This window comes from Prunus persica, chromosome G1, assembly GCF_000346465.2.
Source record: "Prunus persica cultivar Lovell chromosome G1, Prunus_persica_NCBIv2, whole genome shotgun sequence".
NCBI classification, from domain to species: domain Eukaryota; kingdom Viridiplantae; phylum Streptophyta; class Magnoliopsida; order Rosales; family Rosaceae; genus Prunus; species Prunus persica.
This window is the reverse complement of record NC_034009.1, coordinates 8,881,757-8,904,657: the sequence shown is the minus strand read 5'-3', so window position 1 is coordinate 8,904,657 and position 22,901 is coordinate 8,881,757. Positions and strand designations below refer to the sequence as shown.

The 22,901-nt window shown below is 37.3% G+C and overlaps 2 protein-coding genes across 3 annotated transcripts; both read left to right on the top strand.

Annotated features, from left to right (window-relative positions):
* Window positions 300–14,649, top strand: LOC18788403 (E3 ubiquitin-protein ligase UPL6). Of its 2 annotated transcripts, XM_007225336.2 has the most exons (26): window positions 301–765; window positions 2,327–2,424; window positions 2,542–2,669; window positions 3,485–3,596; window positions 4,046–4,226; window positions 4,638–4,820; window positions 5,070–5,264; window positions 5,614–5,695; window positions 5,901–6,019; window positions 6,132–6,436; window positions 6,609–6,705; window positions 6,929–7,072; window positions 7,266–7,349; window positions 7,422–7,508; window positions 7,775–7,915; window positions 8,276–8,401; window positions 10,582–10,680; window positions 10,752–10,819; window positions 10,928–10,994; window positions 11,175–11,345; window positions 11,504–11,593; window positions 12,711–12,791; window positions 13,347–13,420; window positions 13,544–13,615; window positions 13,729–13,818; window positions 13,960–14,649. In XM_007225336.2, the coding sequence occupies exons 1-26, from the start codon at window positions 607–609 to the stop codon at window positions 14,024–14,026; spliced, it is 3,120 nt and encodes a 1,039-aa protein (XP_007225398.1). In that variant the 5' UTR covers window positions 301–606; the 3' UTR covers window positions 14,027–14,649. The 2 variants fall into 2 exon arrangements, with proteins under 2 accessions (XP_020425470.1, XP_007225398.1); XM_020569881.1 differs by lacking the exons at window positions 13,544–13,615; window positions 13,729–13,818; window positions 13,960–14,649 and having other exon boundaries at window positions 300–765; window positions 12,737–12,791.
* LOC18789187 (nuclear export mediator factor Nemf) lies at window positions 15,664–22,753 on the top strand. Its single transcript, XM_007221815.2, has 14 exons — window positions 15,664–16,125; window positions 16,253–16,365; window positions 16,458–16,554; window positions 16,662–16,786; window positions 16,985–17,519; window positions 17,665–17,850; window positions 18,102–18,395; window positions 18,475–18,627; window positions 18,930–19,084; window positions 19,722–19,827; window positions 19,944–20,885; window positions 21,273–21,345; window positions 21,512–21,871; window positions 22,251–22,753. The coding sequence occupies exons 1-14, from the start codon at window positions 16,021–16,023 to the stop codon at window positions 22,445–22,447; spliced, it is 3,441 nt and encodes a 1,146-aa protein (XP_007221877.1). The 5' UTR covers window positions 15,664–16,020; the 3' UTR covers window positions 22,448–22,753.

The following is a 22,901-nucleotide window of genomic DNA, read 5'->3' as shown; positions in this document are numbered from 1 at the left end:
CCATGAAACAAAGCATCCAAAATAAGTTTCAAGACAGGGCATTGACCAACTATATAGAATCAAGTATGTATAATATTTTGAGGGTAGCCTACAAGTAACTAAAACCTTATTGTCTAATGAAAAAAAGCTAACGGAATGTAACTTAATGAAAAAGAACATTAATTTACAGAATAATGGTATAGTGTGAAATCGATTGTAATATTTGTCTGCTACTTCTTTTGTTTTATTTCTAATTTATTAAAGACATATGTAATTTAATTTATTGACGGCACATATAAAATTTAATTTATTGTATTCGCCGAGTCGACGTCTATTCTCCAGTCCAACCAAGAAAAGGAAAGGGAAATAGCGAGCCAATTCGCACTCACTGCTTCTTGAGCTTTCTTTTCCGCTTCTATTTTTCTCGCTAACCAAACAACAAAGCATCCACCTGTTTCACGATACATCCTCGAATTCTCTCTCTTTCTAGTTTATCTGCCCACTTTTCCATTCGATCAAACACTCGCAGAGTCTGAAACGAGTCTCTCAAGCATTAAACCTAGCCTTATACACCCCAATTCTCGTCGCTTGGGCTTGAATTGAAATTGACGGTGTCAATTGGGAAGGATGTTCTTCTCGGGCGATTCATCGACTCGGAAGCGAGTTGATTTGGGGGGACGGAGTACCAAGGAAAGGGACAGGCAGAAGCTTCTGGAGCAAACAAGGCTGGAGCGCAACCGCCGCTTATGGCTACGGCAGCAAAACTCGGCTGCACTTAAAATTCAGGTTTGGACTTCTGCATTCACTGCCTCTGCGATTTGATTTAGCTTATAAGTGCAAAAAAAGTTAAGACTCTGTGGAATTGGTGAAATTGCATCAATTTATAGTAGTTTTAACCTAATGTGTTGTCGCTATGTTGCCACATTATACGTGTAGGTGCGATTGAAAAATACAGTAAATTGAGTTTCTTAGTATCCATATTGGTGATGGTTTGTGCATTGAATGATAGGTTTTTTATATTAAAATGTGTGTAGTTTATGGATATGAACATGTCTTCTAATTGTCTTGGTGCCATATGAGTAGATTTTGTGAAGTGGCCGTTGATATGTTTGTTAATCTAGCCTTTGTTTTTAGCTGATCCTGAATGCATTTAACTGCTAAAGTACTATGCCTGATTGAGTGGGACGTCCTTTTCAGATTAGTATGTAGCTGGATTCAGCTATTTGTGGGTCCCAATGTCCGTTATGTTGATCTTCACGAATTAATGGGGAAATGCAGCTAACATGAGTTGACCTCTATGTAGACCCTCAAATTTTTTCATCCTTACAACCTTATGTTTGGATTAGATGATGATGTGAAGAATGAAATGTTGAACATGTATGGAATTTTTAGAAGTAAACCCTTACTAGACATCTACAAAATAATATGAAAAATGTGTACACGATTTACGTGTGTCTAAGGCATAATTCAGTTTTTAGTTACACTTATCGTGTAAAGAGAAGATACCAAGTTCAAATCCCTGGTCCCCAATTCTTTATTAGTGAAAAGAAGAATTATACGTGACCTAGATGTGAGAAACTCATATTAGTTTTCTGGTTTGTAGCACGTTTTCCAAACACATTATCCTAAATGATATGTCTAATCTTTTGAGAACTAGAATGTTCATAAGAATTATCTTAAACTAGAGTTCTAAAAATATAAACTATGAAAGAAAAAACGCACATAAGCAAATCATACAGCTGGAAATAGTATCAAATATTTAAAGGTGGTTTCCTTTTCCTTACTCCCATTTTAATGTAGGTAGAGGAGAAAGATTACCGTTCATCCGTTGCTATTCTACCTTTTTGTCACTTTCTTCTTTTTTCCAATAAATGAGTGCTAAATTTTGGGTCCTCCCCTTCTGACAAAACAGGAAATCCTTCAAGGGCGGTATTTAAAATAATGTTTTTCCAAGTTATATTTTGACTGGTCAATAAAGCTAAGTACATTTGAAAGCATAAATTTAATGGCATGAAGGTAATACATATGGTCTCTCCTTTTGGTGCTCTATTAGTGAAATTATTACGTATTGCTATAAAATCTGTTGATGCACATGAAAAGGTGAATTAGCGGATGATTACACAATTTAAATCTACATTGCATGGAGTTATCAGTTTTACCGCATATCCATATACAAATGATGTCTCTACCATGCCACTTATGTTGATAGGTGCTAATGAGTGCTTTTTAATTTCCTTTTTATTTGAGATAGCCAACTCAACTGTCTGACTAAAGCTGTTGTCTAGATTGGCAATGTAATTACCATCCATCTATGTTTTGTAAAGTGCTGACTAATTACTAACTACAGAAATGCTTCAGAGGGAGAAAGGTAGCAGCGGCTGAACATTCTAAGGTGCGAGAGCAGTTCGTTGGAACATATGGGAAACATTGCCAGAATGTGGACAGGTAAGATTTGGATCCTTATTATCTTTTAACTTCCTCTTCAGTCGTGGTAATTGGCAATTAAGTTAATGCTCTGCTTTAAGCATCTTCACCTTGTTCGAATTGTCTCTGTTCATTCAGGTTTAGTTTTGGTCCCGATTCAGAGTTTCTCCGCCAGTTACTTTTTTTCTTTGATGCTCGAAGTGTTGGTGATTTTTCCATCCTTGTGGAGATGTGCCGGCTGCTTCAGCAATTTGTCAGAGATACAGGTAATTTGAATCATATTCCTTTTCAAAAGCTGTCTTTTCAAGTAATCTTTTGATTAATATATCTCACATGATAAATCCTGTTTCTTGAAAAAGAAAACCTCATGTAATAAATAGGTGTGGGTGACTCTTCTCTGGAACTTTCATTTTAGTGCAGGGATGGTTATTACAGTATTTCTACTTGTTCATGTATTTTTAAGTCTTAAACCTGAAACCCATCCCTCTCCCCCCAAATTCCAAGTAATGAATATATTAGCAGTGTATGTACTAGCCCTGCTGATTAATGTTCTTTTAAGTTATTTAGACATGTTCATTTAATGGTTCTGTAAATTTTAAGATAGTAAGAAGTTTATAAAGATATAACTAATTTATGGTAGGTTGTTATGATAAATGTATACTTGAAACCTTCAACCAGTATTCTCTAGATTGGAAATCACCAATTACCCGAACAATTCTCAAGGTTAACATGCCAATTCTTCCATTAAGGATCTTGAACTGTCCACGACTCCGTGCAGTTGATTGTGACTTAAAGGGACGTGACTAGGCTGTCTTCACATTAAACCCTGATCCATGATGTATTTGATAATTATGGAGCTGGCCACAAGTATGCTATTCATTTAGTTCTTATCCTGTGGAATTGTTTCAAAGTTTGCCAAGAAATAGCTAAAGAAAGCATCTTTTTAACCTTTGGTACAATTACATAGTAATTTTGGTTTTAAGAGTTTAATAAAGACCAGTTAGAACCTCTCGAGGTTCTGCTTGTTTCACACTGCTTAGGACCTGTTGGTGTTATTGACAATTATCTGATCATGAAACAGGGGATATTGTTAGCCTCTTTGCAGGCATGGATTATTCGTCCAACCATGCTTTGGTAAATTACAGAGTAGAGCAACTTGCATATCAGTGTGTTAAGGCTGTTCATCAAAACAGGTTGGTTGTGTCCACTCAGTTTAAATTTTTTTGGTCATTTGATTCTTTTGATTTAGACTACCAATTTGGCGTTATTTGTTAATCTCATGTGTTGGTTTGTTATGCTTAGCTCATTTATTTCATAAGCATCTCATTTATTCATTGATTCTTTTATAAAATCACTAATCGAGTCATTATATCGATTCTCATTCCTGGGCACATTCTACTGATACCGTGATGAAGTCTCTTTCATATCTAATATAACATGGAGGCATGGGATAAACGATATATTTTCACTTTCTAATTGTATGGTATACCTGATAATGTTATAGCAGAGGATTTGCTGACTTGTAAAGGAGTCATTTGCACTATAAGTAGAATATGAACTTAGTTCTTTGGTTTTGTTGGTCTCAATGCCATTTACATTAATATGGTTTTTGAGTTGCTTACTTAAGTGTTTTATTGGACAGAAATCAATTGAAGGATCAACTTTTTGCAGCCCCCGAGGTGGAAACTGTGTCAACAACTTTACTGTTAGAAGCAGTAGTTTTATTGATGGATCCCAAGCTTCCATGGGCTTGTAAGACAGTTAGCTATCTTTTGCAAAGAAAGGCTTTTACCCTGTATAGAGATATTATTTTAACAGGAAAGGTATGTATCTGATTCCAGCTATTTGTTCATACTTCATAGCTTTTGTTTTAACAGGAAAGGCTTTTACCCAAAAGCCACCCCTCCAACCCCCCTATCTCTTTACAAAAGCATTAAGGAGATTAAGAAATGTTTGGTCACATCTCGGTCACTAGTATAAAAGTGAATAAGAAAGATGATAAAGGATCACCTTGTCTTAGCCCTCAAGAAGCTTTCTACCACCCATCCACTTTCCTGTTAACTAAAGTAGGAAAGTTAACTGTATGCATTTATTTGTTTATTTATTTTTAATCCTTTCTAGTTTATGTATTATTCCAATAGATTCTAGTTTTCTTGTTTCTGGAGATTTGTCATTTACTCTACTGGCATTCACAAATGGGAATATTTTCTACAACTATGAGTATTGTGGTGCAGGAAAGTATAAAGATCCGTACTTCCATTGGCAGAGTATCTTCATTGGAACGCAGTCTTGCTGCTGTAATTCCTCACATTGGTCAGAAGCCATGTACCTGCCCAAACATCGATCCACACTGGAGCTTTTCATCTCAAATTCTTACGATTCCTTTTCTATGGAAGCTATTCCCATACTTAGGAGAGGTAAATTTGAAGGGCTTGGTATGTATTGTCATCACATGCTGACATAAGTGCTCCAAACCACAATGATACTTTTTTTTTTTTTGAAGTTCTCTCATCTAATGAGTTGTAGGTGTCTTTCAGTATGATTTCATTGTGCTGCAGAATCCCTCCCTACCTTCTTTTGTTGTTGATCTAGTTGTCTTTTGAAGTGCTTTTTTCTTGTTTTAATATTTCCTATTCTGCAATTGTTGTAATCTTTTTTTCGTTTAGGTTTTTGCAACACAGGGGATGAGTCAGCATTACATTCGTCAGATGGCACTCTGTGTGCAAAATCATGCTCATGTACTTCCCAATGATACATCAAATGATACATCAATTAAGCTACCTGGTTATGCCTGCCTTCTTGGAAATATATTAGAATCTTCTGGAGTTGCCTTATCTCAGCCTGGCTGCTCATTTGAAATGGTAATTACTGGCCTGCTATCATAAGTAGAAATGGGCAACATGTTATTTTGCTAAAATATGATTTAGGTCCATTATAGGAGTGCATTCTATAACTTTGGAGTCAGTAATCAGGGAGATCCTTAGGTTTAAGCAATATTACTGACAGTTGCACTTTGTGATTTATTAAGGAAGAAAAATTTGGAAGACTAACTTATTTGGAGGGATAGGTTTTTGACAATGTTCATTTATTTTTTTCTCCATTTTCCTATGCACTCTCACACATGCATACTTTATGCATGTGTATTTATTGGTAATGCAACCTCTTTGATGGCTTTGGTTCTCGATTTTGTTGTATTCTTTATAATATCAGGCTGTAGACCTTGCTGGCGTTGCAAAATTCTTGTTGGAGGCCCTTCCTTCAATTAAATCATCAAATAGAGAAAGCAGAGAAGGTATATGCCTTCCACATGTTGTACTTTATTCCTCTCTTACTCTTCTTTTAGTGGGTTTTTTTTTTCCAAGACGTCTCGATATATGTATATATATACAGTCCCCTTGTTTAAATAATGGACACTCTCTGTATATTCTGTTCACTTGTTTAATTTGTGCTACATCAAATTCTGCATTACATAAGAACATACATATATTGACTTTCAGAGTTCATGATGGGCGAGGATGATATGATTGTGGGAGATGATGTAATGGAAGTAGTTTTGAATAATGATTTGGAACGACAGATATGTGATGCCATAGATCCGCGCTTTCTTCTGCAATTAGTAAGCCATCTTGGATTATGTATTTCTATTTTCTATTGAAGTACATTTATATTAAGCAAATATGTCTTTACCTCGTAATTCTAAGCAAGATTTTGTTTAATTCTTTGAGCAGACAAATGTTTTGTTTGGAGGGATTTCACTTGCCAGTGGCTCACACCACGGACCGGATGATAAAGAGGTGTCAGCTGTTGGTGCGGCTTGTGCTTTTCTACATGTTACTTTCATCACCTTACCTCTAGAGAAAATCATGACTGTACTAGCTTATAGAACTGAACTTGTTCCGGTGCTTTGGAATTTTATGAAACGGTGCCATGAGAACCAAAAATGGCTGTCATTGTCTGAGCAGTTGGCATATCTGCTGCCAGGAGATGCACCTGGTTGGCTATTACCTTTGGCAGTATTCTGCCCTGTATACAAGTAATAGTCCCTGTTTAATTTTGCTTGAATTTTGTAGATATTTTTTATTGGTTTGAAGTATCTAGTCATTCTCTTCTCCTGTTTTATGTATGCTGTTTTGATGCTAGAGTAAGATGTGGCTGGTTGAGATAGGATTAACTGTGATCGTTTGACTCCCTTTTTTATGGATCAGGCACATGCTAGCAATAGTTGATAATGAGGAGTTCTATGAGCAGGAGAAGCCATTATCATTGAAGGATATCAGAGTCCTAATTATCATACTCAGACAGGTGATTCTTGTTGAATATCTGTTGTCATCTTATCAAAAGAATGGTGATCATTCTTGAACTGATAGGAGTCTGTAGGAATGTAATTAGTTGTTCTCTATGTATGACAAACAGGATATACAGTACTGTACTGATTGCTAATTCTATTACACTTATGTTGATTTGTGATTTTTACTTGGTAATTTTATTGAATTGTCGTATTATGTGGATTTTCTATTCTCTGCAGGCCCTATGGCAGCTTCTTTGGGTGAATCCTACAGCTCCCACTAATCCTCTGAAATCTTTCACCAACACTGTTTCTAATAAGAAGCACCCTTTGGAGTTCATTCAACACAGGGTTAGCATTGTAGCCTCTGAACTCCTATCACAGGTAGGAACGAGCTTTAGATGTTGAGTATGTGTTCTTTAAAAAAGCTTACTTTCCATGTAGCAGTATTTTGTGGTTGTCCTTCCACCACAGGTTTTGTGATTTTTGGTTTTCTTTGTATATGTCCACAAATGAACAGGAAATTTTACACTCCATTTGTTTTTTTTTTGGTGTGGGTAATTTGTTGCATATGTAGTTGCAAGATTGGAACAATAGACGAGAGTTCACATCCCCCAGTGACTTTCATGCTGATGGTGTCAACGAGTTCTTTATTTCACAGGTAATGGATCCCATTCCTAGGACCAAGATCTTACTTTCACTGTTTCCTAATGTCTTTATTTTTATTCTGAAGGCCGCAATAGAAAATACACGAGCAAATGACATTTTGAAGCAAGCTCCCTTCCTCGTACCATTCACAAGCAGAGTTAAAATATTCACTGTAAGTATTTAATTGGTTATGACTTTGCTTTAAACTTTTAGCTGGAAGCCTGGAATGTTCCAACCGAGTAATGGGGATTGGGGACTGGAGTTTGACTGGGTCGTCAACAGTGTATTTTTCGGAGTATTGTTTCTTATTTCAAATGTACAATCCTTTCTTGGGGCATTTTTTAAGAGACATTTTTTAAGAGAGATGGAAATCTTTATGTACCTTAAGTCTTATCATTTAGATTTTTTAATTAGTTTATTCTTAAACCAATTTGTCAGTCACAATTGGCAGCAGCTAGACAAAGACATGGGGCTAATTCTGTATTTACCAGAAACCGATTCAGAATCCGGCGGGATCGGATCTTGGAAGATGCTTATAATCAAATGAGTGCATTGTCTGAAGATGATCTTCGAGGACCGGTAATTCGTCTTTTTTTGTTTTTGTACATTTAATAGATGAAGGTTGCCTTGGGAGTGCTTTTAGCAGTACCAAAAACGCTTCTAAATAACCAAAAAAGTTATCTTTTACTGCTTAACTGGAAAGATAAGTGCTTTTGGGGTCAAAAAAGCACTTTTTATTTGGAGAAGTATCTACAGAAGCATTTTAGACAGACTCTTTAGACAAACTCCCAAACAGGCTCTGAGGCCTCTTTCACGCAACTAAGAAAAATGATTTTCTGTTTACTTGATGCTAGCACTTGAAAGGAACTGTAATATCCCCTCCCCTTCGTATCCGTTGCCAGGATAATCACCTCATCACCTTTACCTGTTTACTTGCAGATTCGTGTTACGTTTGTAAATGAATTTGGGGTTGAGGAGGCTGGAATTGATGGTGGTGGGATTTTCAAAGACTTCATGGAGAACATTACTCGAGCAGCCTTTGATGTGCAATATGGACTATTTAAGGTTACAGATTTTTTTGTCATTTATGTTTCCGAAGCCTGTACCATATTCACTTTCAGATTTAGGCACTTTTTACGAGCCACTACTTTGGATTCTGCAAAAGAAGATGCTACATTACATTTTAACATCTCAAAGTTACATACATGAAACTATAAAAGGTGTTTGAATTAGGGGCCTGTAGCTTCAGTGGTAGAGAACATTTACCACCACACATCCAAGACAGTTTGAATCCCCCTCCTCTTTTGAATCAGCTCTCTGATAAGAAAATTACAGTAGAAAGTCCAGTTCTTCCATGAGATGTATGCAGAGATTCTGGCAAAAGCTGACTCAATATGGTCAGACTAATGAACATGGCAGATCTTTTGCATTATGCTGTCAGAAATTTGATATTCACACCTAGACAAATTATAACTTTGTTTTTTGTTTTTAATAGAAACATTGTATTGATAATCAAGAGGAAAAATCCTCGATCAAACAAGAAGACCAAAAAAACAGTCTGACCTACTAAGATTGAAAAACAAACTGTATAAAAAACACGAAAAACACAAAAACTTCAGTAAAATCATCTTAAGACTGCCATCATGTCTCTCATGATGGTAGAGTAGTGATAGTCCTTGAACTGCCCCGAAACCGAAGCCCAAAGGGATGCCCAAAATTTAATTCTGTCCCATAATTCCTCAACCCTTACTCCTATATGACCCTGAAAAATTCTTCGATTTCGCTCCATCCAGATATTCCAGAAAATAGCATGAACTAGACAATCACGAAGGATTCCAGCTCTCTTCCCCTTCCCCGAAATCCTCAGATTGATACTAAGGAGCTCAAAACACCCTTTAGGAATCACCCACTCCACTCTGAGAGCACCCAACATCCTCCACCATAATTTTAGGGAATACGAACAATGAATGAACAAGTGATCAATGTTTTCTGCATTCTCTTTGCAAAGAACACACCAAGAGGGGGATAAGCACATCTTTGGTTGCCTCCTTTGAATGCAATTGCAAGTATTAATCCTACCATTTGCTGCCAGCCACACGAAAAATTGAATTTTCGGCGGAGTCTTTGCCTTCCAGATTGAGCTGAAAGGGGGAAAGACATCCCTAGTGGTAGAGAGAAGAAAAGACCTGAAAGACTTGCAGGAAAAAGAACCCTGCTCCTCGACCTCCCAAGATCTCCGATCCGGTCTAGAACCGTATAATCTCACATTCCCCAATATATCCAAAAGTATTACCACTTCTGCTATTTCAGCCTCGGACAAATTCCTTCTGAAATCAAAATCCCAATTGAGAGGCATCACAAGGAAAAGAGTCTAGGAAACAGATCTTTTAGAATCCCTTCTTTCAGCCAAAGATCCTCCCAAAATCTAATTTTCTCCCCATTTCCAACAGAAAATCTGCAGCATTGAAGAAAAGAATTATACCCTTTCGAAATTTCTCGCCAAGGATTCCTGCAAGACACCTTATCTATCTGTTTAGTATCCCACCCATTTGAGTCTATTCCGTACTTGCTCTTAATGATCCTATGCCATAGCGAATTGGTTTCAAGTGGAAATCTCCACAACCATTTAGCTCTGAGGGCTTCATTTCTTTCTCTTAAAGAGCCAATTCCAAGACCACCTTCCTCTTTCGATTTAGTCACCCTTTCCCACCTGACCAAGTGACATTTCTTCCCTTCTTCTAGACCTTCCCATAAAAAGTTACGCATAAGTTGTTCTACTTTGGCGGCCACTCCTATAGGCATCTTAAACAGTGACATATAGTAAGAAGGAATGCTGCTCAAAACCGCTTGGATTAGCGTTAACCTTCCACCTTTGGATAAGCAAGCCCTCTTCCATTTTTGAAGTCTTTTCTCCACCTTATCCATTACTGGATTCCAGAAATTAAGAGCTCTTGGGTTTCCCCCGAGAGGCAGACCCAAGTAAACCATAGGCCAGCAACCAACCTCGCAACCCCAACTGCCCGCCATGTTATTCAGATCTTCAATACTAAAATTGATCCCCAGAATGCAACTTTTAGCCTTATTAATCTTCATTCCAGACACATCACAGAACAACTTCAACAGCTGCAACAGATTTAACCAATACTCTTCCTTGCCATCCAAAAGGAAAATGGTATCATCTGCAAATTGTAGGGTATTTCTGCTCATGTTGCTTATTTGTTTTCTGCTTGGTTTGGTATATCCAGGAAACATCCGATCATTTACTCTACCCGAATCCTGGTTCGGGAATGATTCATGAACAACATCTCCAATTCTTCCAATTTCTTGGAATACTTCTAGCAAAGGTATCAAATTTCTGTACTGTTTTAGTCGATGTGGTGCTTCATCATGGTATCACATGTTTTTCTCCTTACAGGCCATGTTTGAGGGGATTCTTGTTGATATACCATTTGCAACGTTCTTTCTGAGCAAACTAAAACAAAAGTAAGTGTGCAATATTTAACTGACGTACTAGACTACTTCATGATTCTATCTAGTATCTTTTACTACAATCTTCTTAATACTGGAATTTTCTTTCTGTTTGTTGATTAGGTACAACTATTTAAATGATTTGCCTTCATTGGACCAAGAATTGTACCGCCACCTTATTTTCTTGAAGGTAACGTAGTTCTTTCTTCCTTTGTGTGCTTCTATTGACACCATCATCTGCATTTAAATTGACAGTTTTTCTGATGATTTTAAAGTGTTTTTTTCTTTTTTCTTTCCCATTTTATATCATCATCTTGCAATGATTTGTTAAATATGGAGTGCTCACACCCCCCCAATTTATGATCTGCAGCATTATAAAGGTGATATATCGGAATTAGAACTGTACTTTGTCATCGTAAACAATGAATATGGAGAGCAAACAGAAGAAGAGCTGCTTCCCAGGGGAAAGAACCTACGTGTTACTAATGAGAATGTCATTACCTTTATTCATCTTGTTGCCAATCACCGTTTGAATTTTCAGGTAGTGCATGTTTTAATCTTGAACCATTCTTATTCCGTATATCTTCATTGTGCACATATGACTTGGCGAAACAAAACTGGATCGATATGTTTTATCAGCTTTTCTTAAAATTAAACCCATCTTTAAACTTTCCATTTGGAACCCATTCTCATTTTCAGATACGTCAACAAAGTTCTCATTTCTTAAGGGGGTTTCAGCAGCTTATACAGAAAGATTGGATTGATATGTTTAATGAGCATGAACTTCAGGTATATTAGTCTACCTCTAGGCCGTGTTGATTACACTTTGTTTACATAGTATCACATGATTATACTCTCTTCTTGCTTGTCTGTTGGTATAAGATCAATAAACTAAAAAAATCTTAGTCATTCTCTTCCATTTTTATATGTGTCTCTGATGTTATTTTGCATTTAAGAGTTTCTAGTGATGCTACAAATTATTACTGAGAGCTACAGTATACTGTGAAGACATGTATCATGTATGTCAGTCTTGGCTGTGCTGTCTCCGCATTGGAGCATTAAGATTGTTCTTCTTAAAGAAAAAACAAAAAATCTTCTGGTAGGCATTATGGAGTACAAGAGGTCATGACAATGATATATTGCATGTGCATGCGTTGTTTACTCAGCACAAGCTAGAGTTTCTCATAGGTGGAACCTGGTGTCAGATCAATTTTGTTCCATTTTGTGTCAAAGTTGCCTACAAACTGGGTTTGGATTTTTGATCTATTCCATAGTTACAATCTGATGAAAATTATATTAGGAAGGAAAAGGCTGTATCGGTAATGGATTGTTTGATGCAGGTGAGTATTTTGGTAGGTAATGTTTATCAGGAATCCATCATCTGATGCAGTAGGCTGTCTTTGGTTGTAATTTTTATGGTCACTGTGAACGGTAGAGTTTTCATCTGTGGTTCCTTGCTGCTAGCTCTGATGGCCTACAGTCTCTCTGATGGTCTATATGTAAAATATATTTTATTTAACATTTCTTTGAACAGTTATCCTTTAAACCGATGTTGGAACATCTGTATATAATTAGACCTCCATCTTCTTGCTTCTTCAACTTTTGTCAAGGCTTTAAGATTTATTTGCTCTCGAGTTGAATTCATATTACAGTAACTCATTTTTCTGATTTCCTTAGGTCACTGAGACAACTATACATTTCTTTCAAGTATTATTTTCATTTCTTCCATTAGTATAATCGTTCGACTCGTTCTTCCATGAATGTTTCCTGATTGTCCTCGTCTTTAAATTGGTATAAGGCTGAATGTGGACTATATTGTGTTGAGTTATTAATGCAACACAGTTCTTAGTTTTTGGAAAGCTTGTCTAAGTGTCCTTTTTTTTTTTGACCTACCTTGTTTCTACAGCTTCTGATATCAGGTTCACTTGACAGCTTGGATGTTGACGATCTACGGATGCACACCAACTATGTGGGTGGCTATCATAGTGTAAGTTCCCTTACATTGGTTTTGGCTTCTTCATATTAGTGGCTTGGTGAGACTTATAAAGTTAAAGTTTGTGTTGATGTTTTCACTAGTGAATATCGGGGTCTTATATGGGCTTTTATTATCCCCACCTTTTCCAATTTTGGTTGGACATTTTGGCCTTCATGTCCATATCTTATTGGAACCAAAATTCTTTTGGTGTTTCCACAACTCCACCACTCAGTCAATTCTGTTCCTGTAACTGTTTTTGTCATGAAAAAGAGTGACCGGCGTGTGCTCTTAGTTGCCTTGTGGAAACTTAAACATGGTTTTGTGGTTTCATCAATGTTATTATTTTACGATTTTGGTTCTTTTGGGGTTTGATTTTTTTAGTTTTACTAACATGAGCGGGAAAATTGTTTTGTTTGTCCATTGTACCTATCATTAATCACAATATTAATGGCGCCATCTTACCTAAATGTACATTATAGCTCTCATTATGACCTTTTCTTTTTCTTTTTCTTTACTTATAATTATAGTTCCAGCAACATATTTATTGTTCATTATTTGTTTGGACAGGATCACTATGTCATTGGGATGTTCTGGGAAGTTCTGAAAAGCTTTTCATTGGAAAATCAGAAGAAATTTCTAAAGTGAGTTTTTAGCATGTCACAATATCCCTTGAGCACATTATGTTGGCTGTTTCAATTTCCTGTGTTTGGCTTTGAAGTTAATGAACATCAGGAGAGATACTAACCACACCAGCTTTTATCCAGGTTTGTGACCGGGTGCTCCCGAGGGCCTCTGCTTGGATTTAAATACTTGGAACCATTATTTTGCATACAGAGGTAAGAGTTCATGCCAGATTTGCGACTGGGTGCTCCCAGAGGCCCTCTGTTTGGTTTCCCAAATTTCTTCTCTACAGTCTATCTTTGTTTACCTTTTCTGCCTCTTTCCACAGGGCTGGTGGTAATGCATCTGAAGGAGCTCTTGACCGATTGCCAACTGCAGCCACTTGTATGAATCTCCTAAAGCTTCCACCATATAGGAGGTTTGCTGTTCCTCTCTTTTTGCTTTTTGTTTGTTTCTAATAATTGAATAATCTTTTGTTTTCTTTTTCTAGTTGTATTCTTATGCATAAATTTCTTCTTCCACCCACATTAACCTTTCTCAATGACATGCTTTGATGCAGTAAAGAGCAACTGGAAACCAAATTGATGTATGCTATAAGTGCAGATGCTGGCTTTGATTTGAGCTGATGGAAGGAAGCCATGCATTCGAAGTTGTACCAAATCATTTGCTCCAATCTTCTGTGGAGTGAACCATTCTCTAGGCAGTACATCATGCCTTGTTAATTTGATGTCCCTGCTTGGAAGTGTTGACGATCGTATCAGAGCTTCACAAATAAACAAGGAGGACTGCAAAAGCAGAGTGAAGCTTGAACTGAATGGCATGTAGATATTTATTTCTGGCAAGCTCCTGATTTGACTTGTAAATATGTTGGGGTGTGTCTGCCAAAGTTCAGCAGCTTTGTTAAGTTATACAGAAATTGGGGCTCATATGAATGCCATGTGAAGGCCTTTTTCTCAACATGAATAGGTGATCGTTTTGAGAAGTGTAACATTGTTCAAACAATACTCCTTTATATATTTATGTAAATGAAAAGGGGGCAGCTTATTTATAAAGATACAGTGCTTTTAATTCCTCCTCATTTAGAGAAGCCATACATAATCATCAGCTAGGAAAAAAGAGCTATGGCTGCATCCTTCCATGGAATTATGTTTTGCAAGACAAAGAATATAACATTTCCACGAGTAATTTATTTCAGTGGAACCTTCATGAGTTGTGAGCAAGTTGTTGAATGAACCTCAATTTGAAGAGATATGTCATGACCAAGATTTCACCTGCCATCTCCTGCTGCGTTTTTTTTAAAACATGATGTGGACATGTAAAAGTGAGGTTTGGTAGAATTAGACATGATCGGGGCTATGCGTTTTTCACAAGTTGGCATGTATTAGTCTCTCAGAATGCGGTTTCCTTGAATCTATAAATACGAAGAGCCATTATGGTTCCAAACCAAAACCCCTTCAAAAAAATTTAAACAAAGAACATTTTGTTTTGCTTGTCGTTAACTTACATTATGCAACCTCTACAAAAACACATACCCAACTTTTCTTTTTCTAATACTAACAATATTAACGGAGGATTGGTAAATATTTTTAACCACTTGAATTATAATTCTTTTAAAACGAAACACTACATCCATTGTCTTTTTGGTCAACTTTTCAACATCTCACCAATCACCTAAAACTAAACTAAAATTTGGTACCAAAAATAAAAATTGAACAGAGAGAAGTTGGTTCACTAATAGAGTAGTCTTTTTTAAAAAGAAAATTATTATTATTATCAAGATTAGTACTATTTCAAACCGATAATTTCCATTCTTATTCTATGAATTCGATCTCTGTTTGGATGAAGAAATTGAAAATTACATAGAATTTAAAAATGACAATTTAGATTTCCATCATTTCAATTTCTGGCAATTGAAGATTTCAGTGTTTGGATTTATGTATGTCGAATTTTGTAAATGACACTATGGAAATTGTGAAATGATACCTATTTTAGTGGAAATTAAACTCTGGAATTTGATGCCCCAATTTTCAAGATTTTTTTTAGGTTGTCATTTAATAAATTCCGCGACAAGAGAATTATCAATTTCTTCAGTTAAATTTTGAGTTATTTCCCCCCATCCAAACGAAAGGTCAACATTATTCTCATTTTCTTATGTCGTACATTGCCTGATTGATCAGGAGTGAGGCACGTGACCAACTCTTAAGGGCAAACTCATCTTAACACTCCCCCAACAAGCATTGATGTTGCCTCTCAAACAAAAAAAAAAAAAAAAAAAAACAAACATTGATGTTGGTCACATGATCAATTTTCACGGAAAATTTAACAGATGATGTGTGACATAATAAGAGGATAGAAATGACATTAATCAACTTGAAAGAATGAGGATTAGGAAATTAGAGAGTATTTTAACGCGCGTGCCTAGGAAAGAAGAAGTGCCAAAAGCGCCATTAATACGACCCCGCTTAATTTGTCTATAAATCCCTCGCGGCCAAATAAGCCCCCTGTTTGATTGTTTGCCGCAAGCAAAGCAAACAAGAGAAGACAAAGCTCGCCTTGCACAGAAAGCTAATAATACCGCCGCGCCGACCACCGAAGACGAAGAGAGAGGAGGAAGACGAAGATGGTGAAGGTGCGCATGAACACGGCCGATGTGGCCGCCGAGGTCAAGTGCTTGCGGAGGCTCATCGGCATGCGCTGTGCCAATGTCTACGATCTCTCTCCAAAGGTCCTTTCTCTTCTCTTCCTTCTTCACTCTTAAGCCCCTCGAGCAAATCAATCATATCCTGTCATGAAATGAAATTTTCATTCTTAATATGTGGGTTTTTGAATGTGGTTTGGAATTGGATTTGCAGACCTATATGTTGAAGCTTATGAACAGTAGCGGTGTCACCGAGTCCGGCGAGAGCGAGAAGGTCTTTTTGTTGATGGAGAGTGGCGTCAGATTGCACACTACTGCATATGTTCGGTATGCTTATGATTCATTGGGTTCTCTTACAATTTACAGATAATGCAAACAAAGAATGTGGAGTTTTGAAATTCATATTGGTTTCTGAGCAGGGACAAAAGCAATACTCCCTCTGGGTTTACACTGAAATTGAGGAAGCATATACGCACAAGAAGGCTTGAGGATGTGCGGCAGCTTGGATATGATAGGGTATGAGTTATAACAACCCTTCCAATTGGGTTCTTCTTTCATTGTTGGATTTAACTTTCTGCACTTTTTGGGTTTTTCCTCTGATTTTTGTGTGGCCTCCTCCTCAGATTGTTCTCTTTCAATTTGGGCTGGGTGCTAACGCCTACTATGTCATATTGGAGCTATATGCCCAAGGAAATGTTATTCTCGCAGATTCCGATTTTATGGTCATGACTCTTCTTCGCTCACATAGGTTAGTGTTTAACATCCATTTCGTATGCCATTTTAGTAATAAATCATAAGAGACACTCAAAAACTTGAATATTGATTAGAAACATGTTTGCTATCTTCTGATTGTTCTCACTTGTGTTCAATAAGAGAAACCCAAAAACTTCTGATTCTTTTTCTTAAGTCGAAATATTAATTAGGTGGTCAATTTTTGTTTAAATAGGGATGATGATAAAGGGGTTGCGATCATGTCGCGCCATCGTTATCCAATTGAAATTTGTCGAGTTTTCGAGCGAACTACTGCTGCAAAGTTGCAGGAAGCCCTTACGTTTTCTAAGGAACCTGATAACAATGAATCTGTTAAGGATCAAGAAGGTGTAAATAATGTGTCTGATGCACCGAAAGAGAAAAAAGGTAGTCGTAAAGGTGGGAAGCCTGCTGAGTCAAGTAAGAATACTGGTGATGCTAAAGCCAAACAGGTCACCTTGAAGAATGTTCTTGGGGAGGCATTAGGCTATGGACCTGCTCTTTCTGAGCATATTATATTAGATGCTGGCCTCATTCCAAATACAAAACTTTGTAATGAGAACAAGTTAGATGATGATACAATTCAGCTTTTGGTCGAAGCTGTTGCAAAGTTTGAGGACTGGCTGCATGATGTTATATCAGGTGATAAAATTCCTGAAGGGTACATTTTGATGCAGAACAAAAATTCAGGGAAGAGTAATCCCCCATCTGAACCAGGAAGTTCTGGCCAGGTTACTGATTTCTCTGTGATAATTTTACCTTTATATGCTTTAGAGTAGAGTGTAATTTCCCCTTTTTCCCTTGGTTGAAGGAGATCTGCCTAGTCAGGTTTCCATTTTGTGGTATCTGAAATGATTTCTGGACTTATTTTTGCAGATATATGATGAATTCTGCCCCATATTATTGAACCAATTCAAATCAAGGGAGTATGTGGAGTTTGAAACGTTTGATGCTTCTTTGGATGAGTTTTATAGCAAAATTGAGAGCCAAAGGTCAGAACAACAGCAAAAGGCGAAAGAGAGCTCTGCCACCCAGAAGCTCAACAAAATACGCGTGGATCAGGTTTTGCACTGTTTCTTCTGCTGTGCTATTTGAAAATCAAAGGCAGATGTGTGTGTGTGTGTGTGTTATGACTTGAGTTTAACTGAAATTCGACGTAGCCCCATCCCCCTTTGTGGTGAGAGAGAGGGGAGGGGTGGATGGTGGGGTAGGGTGCTTGAGAATATCAAATGTTAACACATTTTTGGTTTACATTCTGTGTACTATGTATGTGCGGCATCTTTCATCTCAGTTATTTCAATCTTATGACATAGGAAAATCGTGTTCATATGCTAAGGAAAGAAGTTGATCATTGCGTTAATATGGCGGAATTGATAGAATATAATCTAGATGATGTGGATGCTGCTATAATAGCTGTTCGTGTAGCTCTAGCAAAGGGCACGAGTTGGGAGGATATTGCTAGAACGGTGAAGGAGGAGAAGAAATCTGGAAACCCTGTTGCTGCCATCATTGACAAGCTTCAGCTTGAAAGGAATTGCATGACATTACTGCTGAGCAACAATCTTGATGAAATGGATGATGATGAGAAGACTCTCCCTGCAGATAAGGTGTGTCTGAAGCTTCAATTTTTTCTTTATCTTCTCTAGAAATAAGTATCTTATCCATTACCTTTCTTCTCTCTTATAGGTGGAAGTTGATTTAGCACTTTCAGCACATGCCAATGCTCGGCGGTGGTATGAACAAAAGAAAAAACAAGAGAACAAACAGGAGAAGACTGTAACAGCACATGAAAAAGCATTTAAAGCTGCCGAGAGAAAGACTCGTCTCCAGCTGTCACAGGTAGCTTCATCTTCTTGGTTTAGCAAGCCCATATTTTTGTCTATTTAGGTAATATGAGTTTTCAAGACAGCAGTGTCATAAATGGTAGGGCAGACTAATACAGCATCAGAGCATAAAGACTGTGCGTGTGCGTGTGTGTGATGAGTGTCATATGTCAACATCAAAACAACCAGAATATGAAGAATATGTATTCCTAGAGGAACGGCAATTAGCTGTAAATATTTGCCACCATTGCCTAATATAGTCTTAGAAGATAAATTGTTTTCCAGTTCTTAATTACATTTGTTTCAAATAATATGCAGGAAAAAGCTGTTGCTACCATTTCACATATGCGCAAGGTTCACTGGTTTGAAAAATTTAACTGGTTTATCAGCAGTGAGAACTATTTGGTTATCAGTGGACGTGATGCCCAACAAAATGAGATGATAGTCAAGCGTTATATGTCAAAAGGAGATCTGTAAGTCAATTTAGACGTTGAAATAATATGTTTTTAAAAAAAATTCTCATATACCTAAACTACCACTGAAGCACTATAATTATAGGTTCAAATTATGCACTTAGTGGTTTACGACTGTTCTGATCTACGACCATGGGGTAAAAAAAATTGTTCCTGTAGCTTATGTGCATCTTTTAGTTATGTTTATTTTACAAGTTTTTATGTCCTTCATTTGGGCCACTGGAACAATCTCCGTGCTTGGTCTCATAATCTTCTCTATGGCTGACTCTTCTCAAGAAATTCCTGTGTTGCGATATTGATCATTCTTGTTTCCTGTTTTTATTTATTTTTGTCTGAATTATTGTTTCTTCTTCCAGTGACTTTGGTCTTTCTTCTTTTCATGTTCTCTCCATTTTTCCTTTTCATGATTTCTCTTGTTCTTGCTACTCCAAGAGAAGAGAAACGAAATCCTGTTCATAAATGCAGATGATTTAATTTATTGTCATGTTGATGCGAGATGGGAATTCTTAGTTGGTCAATGTCACGTTTTCAAGAATCTGGTTGCATGAAATTTTAGTTTACAAACTTCTCTGCTCATCTTGTTTATTATAGCCACACTTAGCATCTTCTTTCTGATGTTGATTTTGTTATGTAACAGGTATGTCCATGCAGAGTTGCATGGGGCTTCTAGTACGGTGATAAAGAACCACAGGCCTGAACAACCAGTGCCTCCACTTACTTTAAACCAAGCTGGATGCTTCACAGTAAGTCTGACCTTCCTGTAATGCTTTTGTTTTCATATTAGTTTACTGTGTTATTGTGAGTGTTTCATATCACCTGGATGTGTAATATTGAACTGTTTTACTGATGCTTCGTATAGGTTTGCCACAGCCAGGCATGGGATTCAAAGATTGTCACTAGTGCTTGGTGGGTTCATCCTCACCAGGTCAGTAAAACTGCTCCTACAGGGGAGTATCTGACAGTTGGGAGTTTCATGATTCGTGGGAAGAAGAACTTTCTTCCCCCACACCCTCTAATTATGGGCTTTGGGTTGTTGTTCCGGTTGGATGAGAGCTCCTTGGGTTCACATCTGAATGAGAGGAGGGTAAGAGGTGAGGAGGAAGGGACGAATGATGTTGATGAAAGTGGGCCTCTAAAAGAGTTATCTGATTCTGAGTCGGAGAAGGAAGTTGCAGAGGAAAAACTTCCAGAAGAATCCAAAATCATTCCTGATTCAGCTATACCTATCCAACAACCAGATCTGAAAGACCTATCTGAGGCTATGTCCTCTCAGAATGGATTAACTACAACCATTGATAAAGCGCAAGACTCACATGAAATTCCCAAGAAAGACAGGACCTTAAATGATTCTGATCGGAAAAATGTAGTTAATGTCGCTGTAAATGGTGTTGCATCTGTCACCCCACAACTCGAGGATCTCATTGATAGAGCTCTTGGGCTTGGATCGGCAGCTATGTCCGTTAAGAATTATAGTGTTGAACCCTCTCCAGTTGATTTGGTAGTGGAACATAATCTTGAAGAGAATAAGGCTGCAGTAAGAGAGAAACCTCATATCTCAAAAGCTGAAAGAAGAAAGCTCAAGAAAGGTCAGACCAGTAGTGTTTCTGAAGAACATGCTAAGCTGCAAAACGAAAAATTGAAACATGATGTTTCTGCAAGCCCGCCTGAAAAGGAAGTTCATGATAAGAAGCCAGGTGGTGGAAAAGTTGGTCGTGGACAGAAGGGTAAACTCAAGAAGATGAAAGAGAAGTATGCTGATCAGGATGAGGAAGAAAGAAGGATCCGTATGGCTTTACTAGCTGTGAGTACAGTAACTTGCACCATCCTTATATTGATCGTCATAACCATTTGATTCTTTCTAGCCTATAAATTTGTCTGTTCTCAGCTCCCAATTTGAGTTTTCATGCCTTTAAAGTTGATTATCTGTAAGAGTTTCCTGCCTTTTCTGTTGGCATATTTTCTCTCGCCACTCATGCATTTGTAATTTTGTAGGCGCACAAGTTGTTTAGAATTCTTATTCTGATATGTCCATATGAATGAACAACTATAAAAGTATTATTTCCCTATTGAATGTGGGAAAGTCAAATACATCCTTTGCAATTGTACCCTCAATTCTCCGAAGTTACCTCATATTTTTGTTCACAAGACCTGATCATCAATCTAAATGACAATGTTTGTGAATTTTCAGTCTGCTGGAAGAGTACAGAAGAATGGAGAGCCTCAAAATGAAAATTCAGCTCCGGCTGAAGATAAGAAACCCGGTATGTCATCTTCAATCTTCAAGGGTTCATTACTGTTTCAAACTGTATGTGATGATTATCATCTTCTGTACTTCACAAGGCTTTACTGGTTATTTTTTATTAGTACCATGTTTAATGGAAGTCTATTGGTTTTTTGTAATAACATCAATTCTCTTAAATCTAGCAGGTCCTGAGGATGCTCCAAAAATATGTTATAGATGTAAAAAGCCAGGTCATCTGTCCCGGGATTGTCAAGAACATCAAGATGATTCATTACATAGTCATGCAAATGTTGGAGTTGAAGATGACCCTCTGGGTTTGGATAAATCTGCTTCTGAACTAGACAAGGTGACAATTGAGGAGGATGATATTCACGAGATAGGTGAAGAAGAAAAAGAGAAATTAAATGATGTGGATTACTTGACTGGCAATCCACTGCCCAGTGATATTCTGTTATATGCGGTCCCTGTCTGTGGTCCTTATAGCTCAGTCCAATCTTACAAATATCGTGTGAAGATAACTCCTGGCTCTGTGAAGAGAGGGAAAGGTAAATGACTATCCCACTTGGTACTTGCTTTTTTGTATTTATGCTTTCCATGGTAGTAGGCAGATGTGCCTGCGTTACTAGGAAATTTCTTTTTCCCTTAACTCTGGCAATGGAAGTAATAAACTAGTTTTTGTGTTCGTAGAGAGTGGACTAATACAATAATACTATTTGTACCACATTCATTGACAACTTTGCTGACCACCTCTCTAATAGAGGTGGGCCCCACTAAGATATGTTGGATCCACCTGTATTAGAGAGGTGGTCAACAATGTGGTACAAATAACAACACTCGTGGGATTAAGTATGGAATTTTAGTTTTAAGTGCTTTCTTTTATCGCATAGATTGATCCTTGACCTCTATCTTTCTAATCTTTTGTAGCCGCAAAAACTGCTATGAATTTGTTTAGTCACATGACGGAAGCAACAGTTAGAGAGAAAGAGTTGATGAAAGCATGCACTGATCCTGAGCTGGTTGCTGCAATTATTGGCAATGTGAAGATAACATCTGCAGGCCTCACTCAATTGAAGCAGAAGCAAAAGAAAGTCAAGAAGAGCAACAGCAAAGCTGGAAGCTAGACTGCGTAGTGCTGCGTCAAGTTTTGTAAAGACTGACCACATTAGTTTTCTCTGTTTTGGGGCTGTCTCCAGTATGTTACTTAGGATAATCTTTACTGTAAAAAAGCAGCTATCGACATAATCCTGTTAGGCAACTTGAATGTAAGAGCATTTTTACGTGTCAGAGAAAAAGATTGATATCAATTATCAAGGGTGTTTCCATAGAAATAGAGCCTTTCCTTAGATCATATTTATGAATATGGTGTCAGACCAAATGAAAGAAAAATTGAATTTAGTTAATTAAGATTGATCCATAGTTGATGTAAATCGCATTTCATTTGTTCAATATCATTTACTGTACCTAGAAAAGGAACAAAGCCTGTTTAGTTGATAAACATCCTAAAAATCATACAGAAGTTTTGTTGCTTGGCTCGGCCGTACAGGTACAGAATTATGATTTTTTGCGCCACCTGCA